Raw genomic sequence first — 22,133 nt, 5'->3', positions numbered from 1 at the left:
ATAAATTCCAAAATGTGAATAACGAAGTAAAACTAGTTTGAAACATATTACAATTAAAAAAGCGAACCAACAAATCTTTTTCTTATTTCGTTTAAAATAGGAATCTGATTTAGGTAGTACAGCGCCAGATTGGGCCAAAGATACTGCATTATTATTATTAGGTTCTACCACTACATTTTGCAATTCCTCATTTATTTTATCAAACCTTCTTTCAAATTTTTCGATTTCCTTTTTCCAATCTAATTTTTGTATATCTGAACTCTCAAAGAAAACTTTTCTTTCATTATTTTTGCTTTCTACTTCTTGCAAACGCTTTCTAACTTCATAAACTCTATTTTCTTCATACTCTTCACGTTCTTCATTTAGCAAGTCATCATACTTTTTATCTACTTTATTCCCTAACATAAGCTCATAAAATATATCTATTTTTACAGTCAAAGCTACTTTATACAGAATTAATTGCAGATTTAAAGCGAGTTCATCCCATTCATTCATTTCTAAAATTTTGTCACTGAACTCAATTAATGAAGCTCTTTCCATCAATCTATCTATTACAATTATGATTCGAATTGAAACATCAATGGACTTAAGAAGCTTAATTTTCAGTGTTAAACTATTCTCTTCAATTATCCTTGAAATTTGTTTTTCTATTAACTTTAAATTTTTCAGATAAGTTTGTATTTCACATTCGTTCGACATCTTATTTATTATATTCTTTAGATCATGAATCTTTAACAGGCATATGTAACGCAACATGTTTTCTAATGCAATAAATTCTGCTTTTGAAGTTAATACTGAGCGCGTATTGAATAGAAAAATCTTGGAAGAATCGGGAATACAAATTTTCAATTTCTTTAGAGCGTCATTAGTTAAGCTTGTTAAAAACTGTTCTTTTAATGTCTTAGTAATAAATTCGATATTAATTGGAATATCATTTATAAAATCGGGTACCTTTGAAAAAACAATGGAGATGCTAGAAAACATGGATTTCATTTGATCTCCCAACAGATTTTCAAGTGCATTTAAAACAGAAAAAAACGGTTTGACGGAGTCATTTAGAATGTCATTAATATCGACAACTAAGATAATTTTTAACGACTTAACTCTTCGAATTAAGTGGAAAATGTAGAAAGCAAAGCAAAGGAAAGCACCTTTTGAGTCATCGAAGCCAGGAGCATCCCAGATACTCATGGAAGGAAAAGTATTTAACGTCCACCTTGAGGGAACTATAGAAGCGAATCCCATTAGAGGTCCTGCAGATGGATCATCAGCTACCCTAGTAGAAAAATTTGGTGGCGCTAGCATGGTGCTTTATTTATTTCGCGATTTAAAAGATGATTCTTATGTCATTTCTTTTGACGAATATAATTAAAAAAATTGTGTAAACATAAAAAACATTTACTAATTATCTGCCTGCAATGAAATTTAAACGTATTTAAAGATAAATACACATTTCGTTTAAAGTTATGGTAATAGATTTTAATTCAGAAAACGGTAACCTATTCTTAATCCCAAGCCTAATCAAAATTTTGATCATTATTTGCTGTATAAAATTGTTTTTAAATATGGAAATTTTAAGAATAAATTATTATTAAATTTCCATAAAAAATTATTTATTTCTTCACAGTAACAGTGTCAAAAATAGTTACACATGTTAAACATTGAAATTAAAATTTTTGAAATTAACCAATTCTTTTATAATAATAATAATAATAATAATAACAACTGAAAAAATTAAGTTCCTATTTAAAATCAGTAAATCTTTTCTGTCAGGTCAATTAAAAATAAAGAAAAAATAAATCTAGTTTGAGGTTATGTTTTCTAATTCGAATGGAGAGAAATTAATAATATATTTGATCCATTAAAAAGTATTTATTGTTATTCTTGGTGATAAATCGTTAGATTAATTACTTAAAATATATTAAAAAATTTTCTTGGAGGTTGAATAAAGCTTCATATATTAAAAATTCTTTTATAAATAAGTGTATAAATTAACGAATGAACAATAAATTTATAATGCAATATTAATTTATATTTAAATTTAATACAATTACAAATATATAAATACTTAGAATCCTTTACTATTATTGTTTTTAAATGCCACAATATTCAACAAGCAAACATTTACTTTTACTTTAAAAATAAAAGCAAACACCTTTGACAGTTTATGCAACAGAAATTTGAGGTTATGTTGCATTCTAGCAAAAAGTGCTCGCGCCATTCAAGGCGCTAGAAGACGTCGGCGAAATAAACTGCCATGCAAATTCCAGTGGTGGCGCTAGCATATATCTGGTAAGTTCTCAAATGCGCCACCGGTCAAATGCGCCACGGATCAATTGCGCCACTGGACAAAGGCCCCACATTTGTATATTCCAATTTTTATTTTTTAATTAATGGTATTTATATTAAAAACAGTAATATTTTGAAGAATAATTTTTTTTTGGAAACGTAATATATAAAAAAAGCAGGCTTCGCACTCATCTACTAAAATCTATACTATTTAGTCCTTTTTTTGTCAAATTTCTGACACTAAAAGATACATTTCCACAAATTACATTAGTTTAAATCCTCTAATGATTGAAAAAAAATTATTCTCAATCAATTTTTTGTGGTTCGATTAAAACGAGATTTTTTTAATCGTCAAATTTTAATTTTTCGATTGCTACTTTTTACTACTATTTTCAGATTTAAAGCTACTTTCTGCTACTTTTTTAAAAGTAATTGTCGAGTGCGAAGCCTGAAAGAGTAATAATTTATTAATTATTTGACAATGGTATTGAATTCTATAAATATTTCATTATTTTAACCTCTTAAAATATGTGACTTCTTTTTTTTAAATTCTGATCAAAGTGAAGCTCTGATGATTAAAATCGAGCCTTAAGATGTATAAAAAAGTTTTAAATAATTAGGCATCACAGACCGTGACAATTTTAAAAATTATATTAAAGCCAAATAATGTAATTAAAAGTTTTAAAAAATATGTTAAAATTGAATCTCAATTTTTCGACCAAATTTTGTAACTTTATTCGTCAATTAAATTTTTTTAAATAAAATCCTTATTTACCCCTATATTATTGCTAAATTAATATCTATCCTATCTCTCAAAAATATTAAACAGAAACAATTACAAATTGCATTATTCTATAGAAAAATTATATTAATAACTATAGAAAAATTATAATGTGAGTATAAAAATTGTAATATAATTAAGAATATAAATTTATTGGCAAAAAAATTATTTTATTGCCAAAATGCAGACGACAATCGACTCGAGCGCCAGGAAAAAAATAAAATTGCAAACGAATATAAATAAGATCTTCTCTTGTTTTGTTGAAAACTTCACGCTTCCAAGCGGATTTTTAAGATTAAAAGTCGATTTTCGGCTGCATTTTGGCAGAAAATTCTACACAATTTCTATAATATTGGAGTTTACTGATTTGTCTTTTTTTAAATTAATCCTTGGAGTTTTGCGCATCAATACATGGTAATTTAATATTAAAAAAAATATTGCGAACATTCTTCAATTTCCAATTGTTTAAAAGAATTTTCAATAACAATTATAATTATAATTTAGTGTCAGAAATTTGACAAAAAAAGGAGTAAATAGTATAGATTTTAGTAGATGAGTGCGAAGCCTGCTTTTTTATATATTACGTTTCCAAAAAAAAATTATTCTTCAAAATATTACTGTTTTTAATATAAATACCATTAATTATAAAATAAAAATTGGAATAATTTTTCTAAACTTCCGTAATATTTGAAACTTTATAAGAAGTCTTATCATTTCTAAAAGTATGAACGTGAATTCAGAAAAACTTTTACGTTAGCTAATTTAAAAAATTAATTAAATGAAATTCAAATTAGAAAATAGAATTATATTCAATATTACAATTGTTAATAAATTATATTTTATTTGTCTTCAAGAAAATTTAAGTACTTTCTAAGTTTAAAATAAATGCAATTAATTTATAATTATGAAAGTAAAATTAAGTATAATAAAATAAAGAATTCTTAATCTCGTTATTTAATTAAAATACAAACTAATTCTATAAAAATAAAGAGCTTTTGAAAATATCAAAAAATCTTATTATTAAAGGAATTATTAAATTATTCCAAAGAAAAAATATAAATAAAAACGATTTAAAAATAAAATGTTTCATAAATTAGTTATTAAAAAAAATTTCCACATTTCTTTAAACAATAATAATAATATTTATTATTATTATTATTATTAATATAAAATAAAAACAGCAACTTACCTCAAAAATGTTATCCGTAATTGATATAGAACATTTAATTAATTACCAGTTAATTAACACTTCACTTAAATTTATTTTCACTATACGGAGCGAAATTGGCAAGAAATTGAATTCACTTGACAAATTTCTATACCAAGAACACCTAGCTCCATCTCTCGAACAAACTTTTCACTTTCCTCAAATATGACAAATGTGGGGCCTTTGTCCAGTGGCGCAATTGATCCGTGGCGCATTTGACCGGTGGCGCATTTGTCCAGTGGCGCATTTGAGAACTTACCTCTAGGCTTCCATTAAATTTTTCTACCTGGGTAACGATATCTTTAGGAAGTTGCCTCTTCCAATTCTTTCAGCTTTCAAACGGTTACCAATGAGGGCATTTATTAAGGTGCTTTTGCCGGATCGAGTGCTTCCTATGCAAATAGCTGCATCTTCGTATTTGGCGTTTGTCGTTATATATTCCGAAGCATCAAGGAGAGCTTCTACTAACTTATTCTCCACATCATCGGGTGTTGCGACGTTCATGACGACTGAATAAAAAAAATTATGGTTATTATTAAGTTATAAAACATGAAGATATCGATTACTCCGAGTCGTCAAAATTGTAATTTTACAAAATTGCAAATTAAAACCTTTTGAAGTTTATCTATTTATGAAAATTGTAAATTCAACTCTTTTAAAATTCAATTTTAATAAATATAATTTTTAATTTTAATAATAATTACATTTATCTAGAAATTTGATTAACATTTTATTAAAAATAATTGAAATTCTGCGATGAGTTTTACTGCTTACGAAAATAATTAAACTCCTAAAAAGAATTTTATTATTTAGAAAAATAATTTAATATTATATTGCAAAGAAATTTATAAGAAAAATTTTTAAATAATTGAATTTCTTTGTAATGTTTATTAGTTTATGAAAATAATAGATATATTCGAAATCGCCGTACCGTCGGTACGGTAGTGTAAATGACATTTGGTAAAAACATAAATAAGACTCACTAAAATTTTTGATCCTTTTTGTCCTGGATCAGCCCTTCGTTATTTTCTGGAAAAAGAACAAAATTAATTTATTTTTAATTTTTAAAATCATTATATTGTAAATTGTAGTTTGAAAAGTGATTTATGTTACTGGAAATCATAAGTGATGAAGCATAAAATTATTTATTTTTTTGATAGTGATAACACATGATATCTTATCCTGCAGATGATCATAATTCATAAAGAAATATTTCTTATTTAAAAAAAAATAAACGTATTCTTTTTCTTACTTTTATAATTTCCAGACTTTCTTATCGTTTATATTTGGTTGATTGTACAGCTTTTGATTAATTTGAAACATATCATTAATGAGAAAATTCGGGAAATAAAGGACCCCGAAGGAAATACATTAGTTTTGGGTTCCAGGCGATTTTCTTATAAATTTTATGTTTGTATTCAGTTTAATGAAAACTGTTAAATTCAAAACCTTAATGGAACATGAACTGGAGCACAAAACTATAATGTATTTCCAGCGGGGTCCTTTTGATTAAGGAGAACTTGGGATTGAACCCTGATAAAGAGGGCAATTTTATCAAAATAGAATTTAATGGTAAAGAAAAATTGAAGAGAAAACATAGGAGGTCAACTTACAGATGCCTTTCTCTGCTCCCAATTGGCGTTAAATGTAAATATATTTTTATTCAATTAATAATTCACTGCAACACGTTTCACATTGCCGGTTGTGGATGTCAAATCTTTCGTCTCCTGCGTCGCTTTGATGAACCAGTCGGTCGACGCGACGACGAGATTTGCAATGAACCGCGTCGACTCAGTCTTGTCCACTTACTATAACTGGGCCGTACAGTACAGGAATTAACTACTTCACATTTGGTGGGGGTTTTCAAGGGGGTCGCAAACCCATCCCAAACAGAATGCAAGCTTCCCAGTAAACGAAAACTAATTGAAATGAATTAAAAAGAATTCACAAAGAGCTTTCGTGAATCCCGCTTTGTGACAAATACGAATTGGAGCCATGATGCAATTTTCCTGAATTCGTGAAACTGTATTGAACTTCCGAACCTTCTATCCGTACCAATTCACTGGACAAGTTTTGAGCCTTTAATTTTTTTCAATTCGTTAGCACGAATTCAATGCATTCCTTGGCCATTTCTTTCGAATGCGAATTCGTTTGGACAAATTGGTACATATTGAATTAAATTCAATTGAATATACAAAGAGCTTGAGTGAATCCCGCTTTGTGACAAATACGAATTGGAGCCTACCAAAAATGTTAATTCGTTTCAATTCATTTGAATTAGTTTTTTTTTACTGGGTTGCAACTTCCCGTGTCAAAATTTTGACCCTCTGTTTTTAAACCTTTTTTAAACCTAAAAACGATCCTATAGGTGACAGAACGGTGGACTGCTATCAAATTTCGTAAATCATTTTTGAACAATATTTTTAATACAATTTTAATCAAATTCCTGAAAATTGTACATATCTCTAGTCTTAAAAATTTTATTAAAATTCGTCAAAAGAATTCATTTCTTTAAAAATTTGGTAATAAAATTCTTTATATAAGAATTAAATTTTAAGAAACATTCAATTACATAATTTACTCTTGCATTTAAATAATAAAATTCTTATAGAATTTTCTAATAAAAATTGATTTAAAAATGAATTTTATAGTTAAAATTTAAGATAATAATTGAATATGAAAATATTTTAATGGATTTTTAATTATCTCGTCCGCCATGTTGGATCCGCCACTTTGAATTTTGAAAGTCTAACATTAGATTCGTAATCAGCGACCCCGAAGATCCCCGAGGAATGAATTTCCGTTAAAACTCATCAATTTTAGAATTATCCGCCATTTTGAATTTTAAAAAACTGACTTCAAATTTGAATTCAGCGACCACAAAAACCTTATATACATGATAAAACATATTTTTTTTGTGAACTTTTTTTTGGGTCCGTTTTTGGACTACAAGCGATTTTTAACTGAACTGCGAAGGGTTTAACTAAAATTCTTCTATAAATTAATTATTTTTAATAATTAGTTAAATATATATTGCCAAATGTAACTAATTTGACAAGATTTTGAATTATAAAAGTTTTTCAAAAATCTAAGTTTATTAAAATTTCTAATTAAATTCATTCAACATTGAAATTTTATAAAGTTTTAAATTGAAACCGTTTGAAGTTCATTTATTTATGAAAATTTTAAACTCAACTCTTTTAAAATTCAATTAATTTTGAAATATTTAAGAAAAAGTATTCATTAAATAATTTATTTATTTTATAATAGTTGTTCAAGATTTAAGTTATTTAAAAAAAAAGTTTTTTTACAATTTTCTTATGAAGTCTAAAAATTTAATTTTTTTAGTACCTACTTTTAATAAAAATTCCTGACTTTTTCCTGAATTCCCTACGTTAGAATTTATGATGATTATAATTATAATAATATTAAAAGGTTTTTTGGTTTTTTTTTGGTCCATCGTTTTTAGGTTCAAAAAAGGTTTAAAAAGAGAGAAAAAAACTTTAACTCTGGAGGGCACATTTTTCAAAATAGAATTTGATGTTAAAGAAAAATTAAAACGAAAACACAAAGAGGTCAACTTACCGAAGCCTTTCTCTGCTCACAATTCTATTAATTTAATTAATAATCCACTTCGATGAACCAGTCGGCCGGCGACGAGATTTAACCGCCGTGACTCAGTCTTGTCAACTTACTGACTACGCCGTACAGTATACGAATTAGGTACTTCACGATGATTAGGGGATTTCAAGATGGTCGCAAACCCATTATTCGCAAGCTTGCGGCTAGCTTAACTCAGCTGAAAAATCACTTAACAATTTTTATAACTTTTTTTTACCACAGTAAATTGTGAGGTAGTAAAAAGCGTTACAGATTAAATTAACACCAAAAAAGGATTAAAATAGTCCATTTTGGTGTTATTTTTTACTATAATAGAATTTTAATTATTTTAAATCAAAACCAAGTCATCAACGATTACTAACTGAGTGAGACCTGCTTAACTGTGTTAAAGAAATGTCATTGATTTTCTAAAATGTTAAAGCTTTTATGAAAATCTGTAGTTCATATAACAAAACAAAAAAACCCATATAACTGTTTTTTTAAATTTTTCTTATTTTATTTTTCATTAACAAAATATTACAACATTTTGAAAAAAGATTGATAACTCAAAATCCGTTTATATTAAATTAATGACACTTACTCTGATTACATAAAATTTTTCACTCTTTTAACAGAAAATATTTACATGATTGTGAATTTTAAAAAATTCCATATTTTTATTAACAATTTTATAAACAATTTGAATTATTTATATGTTCTACCATTACAATTGCAATAAAACTCATAAGGTGTACTCAGTAGCCTCTTCTTGAAGCCCAAAAAAAAATTTTTGTATTTTCAATTTGGAATGTACATATGGGTGACTTCAAATAAAAGAGAATTCTCCCTCCGAAGCATGTTGGAAAATGACAATTTTCAAATTAATGGTTACCAATATTAATTTCGAGTCATTTATATTTTCAAAATTACGGAAATAATATTCGCCGAGCTTAACATGACAGAATTTTTGTAAAAAAAAATTATTTTGTTTCTGAAAACCGTTAAAATTCTGCCAATTTTTACCTTGAAAAATTAAGCTGTGTATTGAAAATTTATAAGCTTGAATATTACAAAATAGTTATTCATTATATTCTGCGATGATAAGAACAGACAATTTCGAACCTCGGACCACTTTTATTTATTTTATTTACAAACGATGGCTCTTCTATATTTAAACATTCTTTATTTCTATTATTTGCGGATGATATGAAATTATATAAAGTTATCACCTCCATAGATGATGCCGAAGAGTTTCAAAAAGACATTGACAGATTATATCAATTTAACTCTTGTTAAATGTTAAGAAGTGTTCGGTAATCACTTTTTCAAAATCTTTATCACCGCAATTAATCAATTATAATATTAACAACACTATTCTAAATAGAGTTGGGGAGGTTCATGATCTTGGAGTAATTTTACAATCTAATTTCGATTTCACCAAAACATATAGATCACGTAGCTGAGAATTCTCTCTAAATCGATAGAGAATCTAATTACGTAGATTTAGAAGAAAAGAAAAATTGTTTTGGTAAAAATTGAGACCTGTAGAGTGATTTGAAACGAAAAAGTACATTTTTCGCCACTGTGTGGTGTAACTCCAGTCCGTGACTATATCGCTACCGGATGCTAAAATTCATGTATGATGGTTAAATTTTAATATGTTCCATTATATTTGAGTTTCTGACAGTAGACAGTTAAAATGTAAAAAATATACAAAAAATATTTAATCGAAAAAGTTAGGATATTTGAGGAGGTCGTTAAAACAATTAAATCAATGAGAATATTTTTTTTCGATTTTCTGTAAAATCACACTTATTGTCGTATAATTGTTGATAGATATGCACATACACACACAAACCCACATAGCACAATAATTTTCTGCAAATTTGCGGCAAGTTTTTAAAGCCAAATTTGAAAACTTGCCTGGCAAATTTGCGGCAAATACCAAAATGTCCGTTTGGTGGCAAGTTTGCAGAGCAAATTTGCAGAAAACTTGCGTGTCAAACTTGCAGATAATTTTGTAGCAAACTTTAGGAAAATTTGCAGCAAACTTTCAAAAAACCTAAAAATTCCCAAAAAAAAATCTTTTTGTATTCAAAATGTATGTAATTTGATAAACTTTGCTTTCCCTTACAGGGAAGGTGACATAAATGTAGTGCGCAGCTCTAGATGTCATAGAAAACTACTGCGCATGCATTTAACATTTACTTTGCTATGCAAATTTTCTGCAAATTTGCTCTGCCAACTTTCCACCAAACGAACATTTTTGTATTTACCGCAAGTTTGCTGCAAATTTGCCAGGCATGTTTTCGAATTTGACTTTGAAAACTTGCCGCAAATTTGCAGAAAATTATTGTGCTATGTGGGAAGTCGAACTCTAGAAAGACTAAAAATGCGGGACAGTAATGCCATTTCTGTCTATTTTTGTCTGTTTCTGATGGGTTATCTCGTTTTCTGTTTTGCCAATAATTGGTATCAAACTTGGAGGGTCAATTAATTGCACCACTAACTACCGGGAAAAAGTTTCAAATTAACAAAAATAAGCCCACAAGTCAATTTATGGAGCGGGGGACAGCAATATTTCCTTTTCAATGAAGTCACCCATATAAACTGCTATCATGATTTCGAGTTCTTTCGATTGCCTCAAGCCAATAGTTGGGTTTGAACGTTGGTAGTGACGAGGGAAAAGCTTCATCGCGGGTGTTAATAACATTGGGAATATTATACTGCAGAACTTCTTCTTTCCTGTTAAGATAAATAATTAGTGCTAGTACTTTTATAATTATGACTATACCAATCCTTATTTTCCACCACTTCGAACAACACGATGAATGCGGTTCCACCGGACCAGATTGGGCCAAAGATGCTTCATCATTATAATTAGGTTCTACTACTACATGTTGCAATTCTTCATTTGATTTATCAACCCTTCTTTCAAATTTTTCGATTTCGTTTTTCCAATTTTCATTTTGTTTCTTTAGTAGTTCATCTTGATCTAATTCAGAAAACACACCTAATTTTTGTATATCTGAATTCTCAAAGAAAACTTTTCTTTCATTATTTTTGCTTATTACTTTTTGTAATTCCTTTTCGCATTCATAAAATCTATTTTTATATACTCTTCGTGTTCTTCATTTAGCAAGTCATCATACTCTTTATCTACTATAGTCCCTAATATAAAATCATAAAATAAAATATCTTTTTTTACATTCGAAGATACATTACACAGAATTGATTGCAGATTTAAAGCGAGTTCATCCCGTTCATTCATTTCTAAAATTTTGTCACTAAATTCAATTAATGAAGCTCTTTCCATCAATCTATCTATTACAATTATGTTTCGAATTGAAACATCAACGAATTTTAGAAGTTCCATTTTCACTGTTAAACTATTCTCTGAAATTATCTTAAAAATTTGCTCTTCTTTTAACTTTAAATCGTTCAGATAAGTTTGTATTTCACATTCGTTCGACATCTTATTTATTATATCCTTTAGAGCATCATTTTTTGACTCATATATGGAACGCAACATGTTTCCTAATGCAATAAATTCTGCTTTTGAAGTTAATACTGAACGCGAATTGAATAAAAAAATCTTGGAAGAATTCGGAATACAAATTTTCAATTTTTTTAGGATGTCGTTATTTAAGCTTGTGGAGTTATTAATAGCATGACGAATATTATCAGTTGCTACAAAGATTTCTTTGCTCGGTTCCACTCTTTTAAAAAGAGCGATACGTTCGACATTTCTTGTTAAATAGAGTAAAAAACCTTTCGCCAAAGTTGTTAAATGAATGTCTTTGTTTGATAAAAACTGTTCTCTTAATACCTTGGTAATAAATTCGATATTAACTGGAATATCATTTATAAAATCGGGTACCTTTGAAAAAACAACGGAAATACTAGAAAACATGGATTTCATTTGATCTCCCAACAGATTTTCAAGTGCATTTAGAACAGACACAAACGGTTTGACGGAGTCATTTAGAATGTCATTAATATCTACAACTAAAATAATTTTTAACGACTTAACTCTTCGGATTAAGTGGAAAATGTAGAAAGCATTAACTACATCCCGCAAAGCACCTTTTGAATCATCGAAGCCAGGAGCATCCCAGATACTCATGGAAGGAAGAGTATTTGACGTCCACCTTGAGGGAACTGTAGAAGTGATTCCCATTTGAGGTCCTGAAGCTTGACCATCAGCTAAGGATATCTCAATGGTGTTGTCTCTTCCATTTCTTTCAGCTTTCAGACGGTTACCGGTGAGGGTATTTATTAAGGTGCTTTTGCCAGATCGAGTGCTTCCTAAGCAAACAGCAACATCTTCGTATTTGACGTTTGTTGTCATATGTTTCGAAGCATCATGGAGAGCTTCTACTAACTTTTGCACATCATCGGGTGTTGCGACGTTCATGACGACTAAATAAAAAAAATTATGGTTAAATTCAAATACTAAATAATAATGCAACTAAAATATAATATAAAAGAAAAATAGAGCAAATAGCACAAACAATATTGCGTTAATATTGACACCCCAGCTGAAAATGTTCTATAGAATTTCACCAGAATCATTCTATAGAATCATTCTATAGAATCACTCTATAGAAATTCTAGTAAATATTCTACAGAATTTCACTAGAACGATTCTACCCAATTTCTACATGAATTCTACTAAATGTTAGTGATTTTTAATTAAACAGAATTTCAATTCGTGAAATAATATTTTTCAACTTTATAATATTGTGTATTTAAATTTTACATCTGATTTATATGACAAATTTAAGGCAAAAATTTTATATATCATTTAAATATTTATAATTCATTTAACTTATAGTAACAGGGCTGCTCGCATCAGTGAAAGTATTTAAAAATACGGTTTTACGAACCCAAAATGAAAAATTACGAACCAATTATTATTATTACTGACGAAAATGTAACCAGTCTGAGTCAAATAAATTAGATATTAGAAATACTAAATACTAAATGCTAAATATTAGAAAATAAAAACTTAAAATATAAAAAAATTCAAATAAATAAACTTTTTCAAAAAAATTAATTTCAACATTCAATTATTTCTAAAAACTCACGCTAGGATATATGTATATTGCTTTTAATATTCAATTATTATCTTAAATTTTAACTGAAATTTATTTTAAATCAATTTTTGTTATAAAATTCTACTATAATTCAATTATTTAAATATGCAAAAATAAATAATTTATTGAACAATTGAATGTTTCTTAAAATTCAAAATTCTCATAAAGAATTTTACCAACATATTTTTAAATAATTGAATTCTTTTGTCGAATTTTATTAAAAACTATAAGAATAATTACATTTTCCAAGAAATTCGATTAAAATTGTATTAAAAATAGTTGAAATTCTACATTTAGTTATTTAGTTATTTAGTTTACTCTTGAAAACAATTGAATTTCTGCAATAATTTGTAACTTCTCCAAAATTAATTTTTTTTTAGTGTTAACTAAAATTTTTCTATAAATGCATTATTTTTAATAATTTTTTAAACAGTTCTTTCAGAATTTTCAAATTCAATTGTTTTTAACTGAAATACATTTTTAAATTAATTTTTATTAGAAAATTCTACTAGAATTCAATTATTTAAATGCAAAAAAAAATTTATTGTATATTTGAATGTTTCTTTAAATGGAATATAATTCTCATTAAGAACTTTATCAATAAATTTTTAAATAATTTAATTCGTTTGACGAATTTTAATAAAATTTTTGATAATAATTACATTTATCGAGGAATTTGATTAAAATTTTATTTAAAATAATTGAAATTCTGCGATGAGTTTTACTGTTTATGAAAATAATTAAACTCCTAGAAAGAATTTTATTATTTAGAAAAATAATTGAATCCCTCTAAAAATGTTATTAATTAGAAAAATAATTGAATTATATTGCGAAGAAATTTATAAAAAAAATTTGTAAATAATTGAATTTCTTTGAAATGTTTATTAGTTTATGAAAATAATAGATATTGAAAATCACCGTACCGACGGTACGGCAATGTAAATGACATTTGGTAAAAACATAAATAAGACTCACTAAAATTTTGGATCCTTTTTGTTCTGGATCAACCAACAATCCAACCTTACAGGCTACTTAGGAAATTGAAAATTAATTTATTCTTGTACTTTCGAGAAAGTATTTTTCATATAGCTGACTTCAGCATACTGGCTATAGTGTAATGTAAGCAAATAGTTTCAGATTTCACTTGCTATTAACGTTCTCTCACACTTCGTGTTCAAAAAGTGCGTTCAACAGCAAGTTTATGTTTCAAAATCATAAAGAAATATTTCTTATATTAGTAAAAAAAAATAAATATATAACTTTTCCTTACTTTTATAATTTTCAGATTTTCCTATCGTTTATATGTAGTTGATTGTACCGGTTTTGATTATAGTTTGAAACATATTATTAATGAGAAAATTCGGGAAATAAAGGACCCCGAAGGAAATACATTAGTTTTGGGTTCCAGGCGATTTTCTTATAAATTTTATGTTTGTATTCAGTTTAATGAAAACTGTTAAATTCAAAACCTTAATGGAACATGAACTGGAGCACAAAACTATAATGTATTTCCAGCGGGGTCCTTTTGATTAAGGAGAACTTGGGATTGAACCCTGATAAAGAGGGCAATTTTATCAAAATAGAATTTAATGGTAAAGAAAAATTGAAGAGAAAACATAGGAGGTCAACTTACAGATGCCTTTCTCTGCTCCCAATTGGCGTTAAATGTAAATATATTTTTATTCAATTAATAATTCACTGCAACACGTTTCACATTGCCGGTTGTGGATGTTAAATCTTTTGTCTCCGGCGTCTCTTCGATGAACCAGTCGGCCGACGACGAGATTTGCAATGAACCGCATCGACTCAGTCTTGTCCACTTACTATAACTGTGCCGTACAGTACAGGAATTAACTACTTCACGTTGGGTGGGGGTTTTCGAGGTGTTCGCAAACCCACCCCAAAATTGCAACTTCCCGAGTCAAAATTTAAACCCTCTTTTGACCCTCTCTTTTTAAACCTCTTTAGAACCTGAAAACAATGCGGAAAATCCATATTCCGATGTTTGGAGGTTTGAAAAGAGGATTTCAAATTTTTATAAAAATTAAATTTTTTAAATTTCTGACTGTCCTAATAGATTTATTGAAATTATTTAAAAACTGTTATTTGCATCTTCTATAGGGCAATTGAGGCTCCGGATCTTAAAAGGGCACTTTCCGCATAGAGTTTACATGGTGAAAGTGCCCTTTTAAGATCCGGAGCCTCAATTATAATACAACTACAATTTTTAATTGCTTTAATTGTTTTGTGTGATCGTAAGGAAACAATATCACCTGAATGAATTTGAAAAATAAATATGAATTGCATTTTTTAAACAGTGAAGATTGCTTTAGGTGACCGATTACTGTCGTATTCAGTAAATAAAAAATAGACTAACTTTACCCTTAAATTTTTTAACGGAAGCATACCTTTCTGTATTCTTATTTTAACAACGTTTGCAAAATCTGAATTTCATCATACTTTAAGGGCAATTTTTTCAAATTCTAAAAAAACTAATGGTGACGTTTTAATTCTGACGCTGATTTTGAGTTTTTAAAACAAAAATATAGAAACGTATGCTTCCTTTAAAAAATTAATCTTTTTTCTCATTTTTTTCCTGTTAAAAGTAGTTTTTTTAATTTTAACAAAAACAAGGGGTAATGTTTGAATTATGACATTCTTTTTGAATTGTTGAAAGAGAAATCTATGAATTTATTGTTTTGTTTAAAAAAAACAATCTTTATTTCATTATTCTGGGTTCACTATGCGTTAATAATTGCATAGGTATTAAGAAATCAAACATTGTAAAAATAATTTCTTTGTCATGTCAGAATTAAACCAACTTTGGTTTTTATATTTTGATGAACTACAAAACTTTCTCCACGAAAAAGAAAAATTATTAATAATTGTGTTCAGAAACTTTTTTTGGTTTTACATTTATAATAATTCTGTTCTTTATATTTTTATAGTTTATTTTATATTAGAAATGAAAATACATTTATAGTAGGTAAGTTAAATGAAATAGTTTAGGTAGACAAAAAATATAGAAACTATATTATATTTACTGATAAAGTTTACACACAAATAATTTTAAAATACAACTTTTTAAAAAACCTCCAAATTTTTCATTCGAATATTGTCAAATTTTACTAGGACTTAATACAGGAAAATGAACACATGATTCCATTCTCTTAAAAAAAAGCGATGAGGTTCACATTTTCTGTTAAATGTCAGATGCGGTCGGAAATATGTGGAAAATTTTTTTCGTATCTAAATTCTTAAAGAAAACTTTTCATTTACTATTTTTGCTTTTTACTTTTTTAAATCCTTTTTCACAATCATAAAATCTACTTTTTTATTTACTAATTTGTTTAACAAATAAACATTTTTTTTCATAAAAATGATTGGTTTAATAGTTTTGTGTGAACGTAAAGAACAATATCACCTGAATGAATTTGAAAAAATATATAAATTGCATTTTTTAAACAGTATTAATTAAAAATATTGTTTCAGGTGGCCGACTATACTGTTGTATTCTTACTTGTTTATTTGCAAATTTTCTTAACGAATAAGAAATTTTTTTTTGTAAACATGATTGGTATAATAGTTTTTGTCAGACCATAAGGAACACGAAAAAAAAAGATTATCAATAATTCTTTTTAGATATATTTTCTGGTTTTACATTTATAATAATTTTGGTATATTATAAATTTATTTATATTATATTTAAATAAATTTATTTTTATAGTTTACTATACATATTTGAAATAAAACTGTTTTGATAATCAACGAAAATTCAATGAAAAACTCATCAATGATTATAAAAGTGAAACTTTTATTTTTTAAATGAAATTATTTGAAAATGTAGTTACGAATTATGTACCTAATAAAAACTCCTGCTATAATACAAATTATACAAGTAAAAGCAAATTTTCCAATTTTAAACACTATTTGTAATGCCTTCGAACGAGGTTGGGCCACAGATGCTTTATCATTAGGATTAGGTTCTACTACTACATTTTGCAATTCCTCATTTACTTGATGAACCCCTCTGTCAAATTCTTCGATTTCATTTTGTTTCGTTAGTAAATTATCTAGATCTGATTCAGAAAACAAATCTATTTTGTTTGTATCTAAATTCTCAAAGAAATGTCTTCTTTCATTATTTTTGCTTATTACTTTTTTTAATTCCATTTCACAATCATAAAATCTATTTTTATACTCTTCATGTTCTTCATTTATCAAGTCGTCATATTCTTTATTTATTATCGTCTTTAATGTAAAATCATAAAATAAAATATCTTTTTTTACATTCGAAGATGCATTACATAGAATTGAATTCAGATTTAATGAAAGTTCATCGTATTCATTCATTTCTAAGATTTTGTCACTGAACTCAATTAAAGGAGCTCTCTCCAGCAATCTATGTTCTTCAATTTTGTTTCCAATTGAAACATCAATGGATTTTAGAAGTTTAATTTTCAGTGTGAAATTGTTTTCTTTAATTATGATAGAAATTCGTTTTTCGATTAACTTTAAATCGTTCAGATAAGTTTGTATTTCACATTCGTTCGACATCGTATTTATTATATTCTTTAGATCATGAATCTTTGACTGACATACGAAACGCAACATGTTTCCTAATGCAATAAATTCTTCTTTTGAAATTAATACTGAACGCGCATTAAATAGAAAAATCTTGGAAGAATTGGGAATACATATTTTCAGTGTCTTTAGAGCGTCATTATTTAAGCTTGTGGAATTATTAATAACTTGACGAATATTATCAGTTGCTACAAAGATATTTTCGCCTGGTTCCAATCTTTTAAAAAGAGCGACGCGATCCACATTTTTTGTTAAATAGAGTAAAAAATCTTTCGTCGACGGAGTTAAGAGCAAGTCCTCGGTCGTTAAAAACTGTTCTCTTAATGTCTTGGTAATAAATTCGATATTAACTGGAATATCATTTATAAAATCGGGCACCTTTGAAAAAACAACGGAGATGCTAGAAAACATGGATTTCATTTGATCCCCCAACAGATTTTCAAGTGCATTTAAAAGAGACAAAAATGGTTTGACATTATCATTTAGAATGTGATTAATATCTACAACTAGGATAATTTTTAACGACTTAACTTTTCGGATTAAGTGGAAAATATAGGAAGCATTAACTACATCCCGCGAAGCACCTCCTAAGTCATCGAAGCCAGGAGCATCCCAGATACTCATGGAAGGAAAAGTATTTGACCTCCACCTTGAGGGAACTGTAGAAGCGATTCCCATTTGAGGTCCTGATGATTGACCATCAGCTGAAGATATCTCAATGGCTCTGCCTCTTTCATTTCCTTCAACTTTCAAACGGTTACCAATGAGGGCATTTATTAAGGTGCTTTTGCCAGATCCAGTGCTTCCTAAGCAAACAGCAGCATCTTCATATTTGACGTTTGTTGTCATATGTTTCGAAGCATCATGAAGAGCTTCTACTAACTTCTGCACATCATCGGGTGGATTTTCCTTCGGCAAGTTATTCACGACTGATGTTGCCGCATTCATTACGACTAAATAAGAAAAATTATGATTACATTAAAATATTAAATAACGATTTATAAAAGAATAAGTTTTTGAATTTATTATTTAACAATTTAGAAGATATTTTTGTCCCAATAATCAATATGATGAAAATTTTCAAATTATCTAATAAATTTCGACCGTTTCGTTGGATTTTTGGCCAAAAATATATTCTAAATTATTAAACAATAATGCAACTAAAATATAATGTTAAAAGAAAATAGACCAAATAGCCTCAACACTACTGGTATTATGGTATAAAAAATAAGACTCACTAAAATTTTTGATCCTATTTGTTGTGGATCAACCTTTCGTTATTTCCTGGAAAAAAGAAGAAAATTCATTTATTTTTAATTTTTTAAATCGTACACTAAAAAAAATTTACTTGTAGAAAATGCTAAATCTTGTGTTGCATTATAAGAAACTATTTTCTAATTTAGGAAAAAGTGTCTTTTTTAAAATTGTGGTAAAGACTTTACTAATTTTTGTAGTGTAGCTTTCTGGTTTTTGATATATTTATACTAAAAATTCGAAGATATGAATGAATACCTATATTATATAGATATGAATACCTTTATAAATAGTATAATTTTATATGGGCCAATTACTGAGTCGATGTAGAAATCTGTTTGTCAAGAGGCGTCAAAAAGTAATATACGTAATATACATAAATGAAATATTTTAATTTTGTTAGCTCGCGCGAAGCATGAAGGTTTTACAAGGCAACTTCGGTTCAACTCGGAAGTGATCGGAGAAGTCCGCCATTCTTTTTGTATAAAGTTAACGAATATTCCCTAGAAAAATACAAACTCTTAGTCATTTCTATAAGAGAAGATGAAAATAACTGTAATAATTTTTGGCATTCTGTACTTTCATATTCAAATACTCAATTTTTAAAATAAATATACTAATTTTTACTCCTTTAAATATTGTACAATGATATATTCATAATATATTTTCTTAAATACTGAAAGAATAATTCAAAAAAACATATTAAAATACGTATATTAAAAAAATATTAAAATGCGTCAAAAGAAATAAATTCTTTAAAAATTTAATAATAAAATTCTTTATAAGAATTAAATTTTAAGAAACATTCAATTATATAATTTACTATTGTATTTAAATAATAGAATCCTCAATAAGTAGAAACTTTCTGTTTTCTCTCGGACTACAATTTGGGTTTTTCCAAGAGTAATAAAACATCTGTTTTCTTAACTCTGGGAACCTTCTCGAAGGCGCGTCACCAAAAATCCCCTCCGCAAGCAGGTAAATATGTAACCATTATGAAGGGTCAGAAATCAGTCCTGACAAGTAGTTGAAAGAATAATGATGTTTCATGTTCTAACTAAATTTATAATTATTTCTTTTCGCCCTCCTACACTTCTTAAAAATTATTTTCATATTCTATTATTATGTAAAATTTAAACTAAAATTAATTTTTAAATTAATTTTCAAAATAATTTTTAAATTAATTTTTATTAGAAAATTCTACGAGAATTCAATTATTTAAATTCAAAAATAAATTATTTATTAAATAATTGAATGTTTCTTAAAATTTAATTCTCATAAAGAATTTTATTAACAAATTTTTAAATAATTAAATTCGTTTGACGAATTTTAAGAATTTTTAGAATAGTTACATTTTTCAAGGAAAATTGATTAAAATTTTATTAAAAATAATTGAAATTCTGCGATGAGTTTTATTATTTCTAAAAGTAATTAAATTACTGAGAAGAAACATATAAAAAATTTGTAAATATTTAAATTCCTGAAAAATTTTTATTAATTTATGGAAATAATTAAATGTTTGCGTACAATTTTATCAAAATTGTTTTTAAATAATTGAATTATTTTGGGTAATTTTATTAAAATAGTAGATATTAAAAATCATTGAAATGAAAAAAATTTTTGAAAGCAATCGAATTTTAAAGAATTTTTTTATTTGTATAAAGATAATAATTTGGATTTTGTCAAAATTTTTTTGTAATTTTTTAACATAATTAAATTTTGTGATAAGAATATTATTACTTTTGAAAATAATTAAATTTCTACAATCATTCGAAACTTCTTCAAATGTCAATTTTTTAGTATAATATATAGTTAATTGTTTTGACGTTTATAACCCAAAAATATGTTTCTTTTTACTAAGTAATTACAAGCAATTTTATCTTTTAAAATAAACGAAGAATGAAGTTCAAAATGATGTTTGTATAAAGTAATTATTATATTACAAGTATTTAAAAAAATTATTTTTCATTCGATAATATTTCAAATTCTTTCTATATTTATGAACCAAGGTGGTTTATTTTTGTTGCTATTCAAATTGAGTAGTGTACACTAATCATTTTGAACATAGGTTTTTTTGGTGCATCGTTTTTAGTTTCAAAAATGGTTTAAAAAGAAAGGGTCAAAAGAGGGTCTAAATTTAAACTCGGGGGGGGGGGGGCACTTTTATCAAAATTGAATTTGATGTTAATGTAAAATTGAAGAAAAAAATACAAAGCGGTCAACTTACCGAAGTCTTTCTCTGCTCACAATTCTATTAATTTAATTAATAATCCACTGCAACACTTTTCACATTGATTCGCCATAAAGTTGACGGTTGTGGATGCTAAATCTTTTGTCTCCTGTGTCTCTGCGATGAATCAGTCGGCCGGCGACGAAATTTAACCGCCTTGACTCAGTCTTGTTCATTTACTGACTGCGCCGTACAGAGTATCCGAATTAGGTACTTCACGTGGGTGGGGGTTTTCAACGTGGCGTGGTCCCAAACAAAGCGAAACTTCCGTGTCAAAATTTAAACCCTCTTTTGAACCTGAACACGATCCTAAACAGGTTCCAATGCAGGAACATTAACTATATGAAATTTGATTAACAGTGGAAAATACCTTACAGTAATAATAAAATTACTCCTGATTCTCTTTTAAAACATTTATCAGTTGAGACTAGATAACAAGCTTAAAGTATATTTACTCAGTCATTAATAAAAATTTTAGTATAATGAGAAATAGTTATTGACAATAGAATGATTACAATATATATTAAAGAAAAAGTTTTATCTTTAGAATTTATTTAAACAAGATTTTTATTTGCAAATATGTTCATATTAAATATAAAATAATAATAATAATTTATTAATTTAATAGAATGAAGAATAATAATGAATATAATATATAAAATATTTTAAAAAATTAATAATAATCCAAGTTTCATATTTAAATCGTTTTAATCGCGGTACCCCGGGATTTCGCCCGGTTTGCCCTATAGTAGTTCCGCCACTGTCTAAATCTAAATCAGTAAAAATTACTTGTTTTTTTATTCTGACAAATTAACATTTAAAAAAAACATTTTAAAAAACGTTCCATGTTCTAAAAATGTTAAAAGTACGTAATTTGGCAAATATTAGACATTTGAGGAACGTAAATTTTTTTTATCACCGGACAGGACCCGGAGTTTATGTAACAAAGATCATTATTTATTGTCTAATATCCCACCAAAAAAAAAATTCTTGTTTTAAGCTTAGGTTTGTTTATGATGCATTGAAAAAATTTCAGTGCATCATAAATAAACCTCAGAGTTGCCACAGGTCAGGAAATTCAGGGAAAAG

At 27.2% G+C, this 22,133-nt stretch overlaps 2 protein-coding genes across 7 annotated transcripts; both read right to left on the bottom strand.

Annotated features, from left to right (window-relative positions):
* Nucleotides 1-2,078: 2,078 nt before the first annotated feature.
* LOC122500323 lies at nt 2,079-14,791 on the bottom strand. 5 transcript variants are annotated; one of them, XR_006301459.1, is made up of 4 exons: nt 5,891-6,180; nt 5,261-5,306; nt 4,537-4,786; nt 2,079-2,252 (listed from the first exon to the last, which is right to left on the bottom strand). XR_006301459.1 is itself a non-coding variant. In XM_043609207.1 (3 exons), the coding sequence occupies exons 2-3, from the start codon at nt 4,779-4,781 to the stop codon at nt 2,131-2,133; spliced, it is 243 nt and encodes an 80-aa protein (XP_043465142.1). In that variant the 5' UTR covers nt 4,782-4,786; nt 14,610-14,791; the 3' UTR covers nt 2,101-2,130. The 5 variants fall into 5 exon arrangements, 3 of the variants coding, with proteins under 3 accessions (XP_043465142.1, XP_043465140.1, XP_043465141.1); XM_043609207.1 differs by lacking the exons at nt 5,261-5,306; nt 5,891-6,180 and adding an exon at nt 14,610-14,791 and having other exon boundaries at nt 2,101-2,155; nt 4,564-4,786; XR_006301460.1 differs by lacking the exons at nt 2,079-2,252; nt 5,261-5,306 and having other exon boundaries at nt 4,218-4,786.
* A 1,195-nt stretch (nt 14,792-15,986) lies between these two features.
* On the bottom strand, nt 15,987-21,435 carry LOC122500322. 2 transcript variants are annotated; one of them, XM_043609203.1, is made up of 4 exons: nt 21,042-21,435; nt 19,096-19,317; nt 18,799-18,844; nt 15,987-18,513 (listed from the first exon to the last, which is right to left on the bottom strand). In XM_043609203.1, the coding sequence occupies exon 4, from the start codon at nt 18,506-18,508 to the stop codon at nt 16,808-16,810; it is 1,701 nt and encodes a 566-aa protein (XP_043465138.1). In that variant the 5' UTR covers nt 18,509-18,513; nt 18,799-18,844; nt 19,096-19,317; nt 21,042-21,435; the 3' UTR covers nt 15,987-16,807. The 2 variants fall into 2 exon arrangements, with proteins under 2 accessions (XP_043465138.1, XP_043465137.1); XM_043609202.1 differs by lacking the exon at nt 19,096-19,317.
* Nucleotides 21,436-22,133: the final 698 nt, after the last annotated feature.

The sequence above is a fragment of the Leptopilina heterotoma genome, unplaced genomic scaffold (genome assembly GCF_015476425.1).
Source record: "Leptopilina heterotoma isolate Lh14 unplaced genomic scaffold, ASM1547642v1 Lhet_183, whole genome shotgun sequence".
Classification (NCBI taxonomy): Eukaryota; Metazoa; Arthropoda; class Insecta; order Hymenoptera; family Figitidae; genus Leptopilina; species Leptopilina heterotoma.
This window is presented reverse-complemented; position numbering and strand designations above follow the sequence as displayed.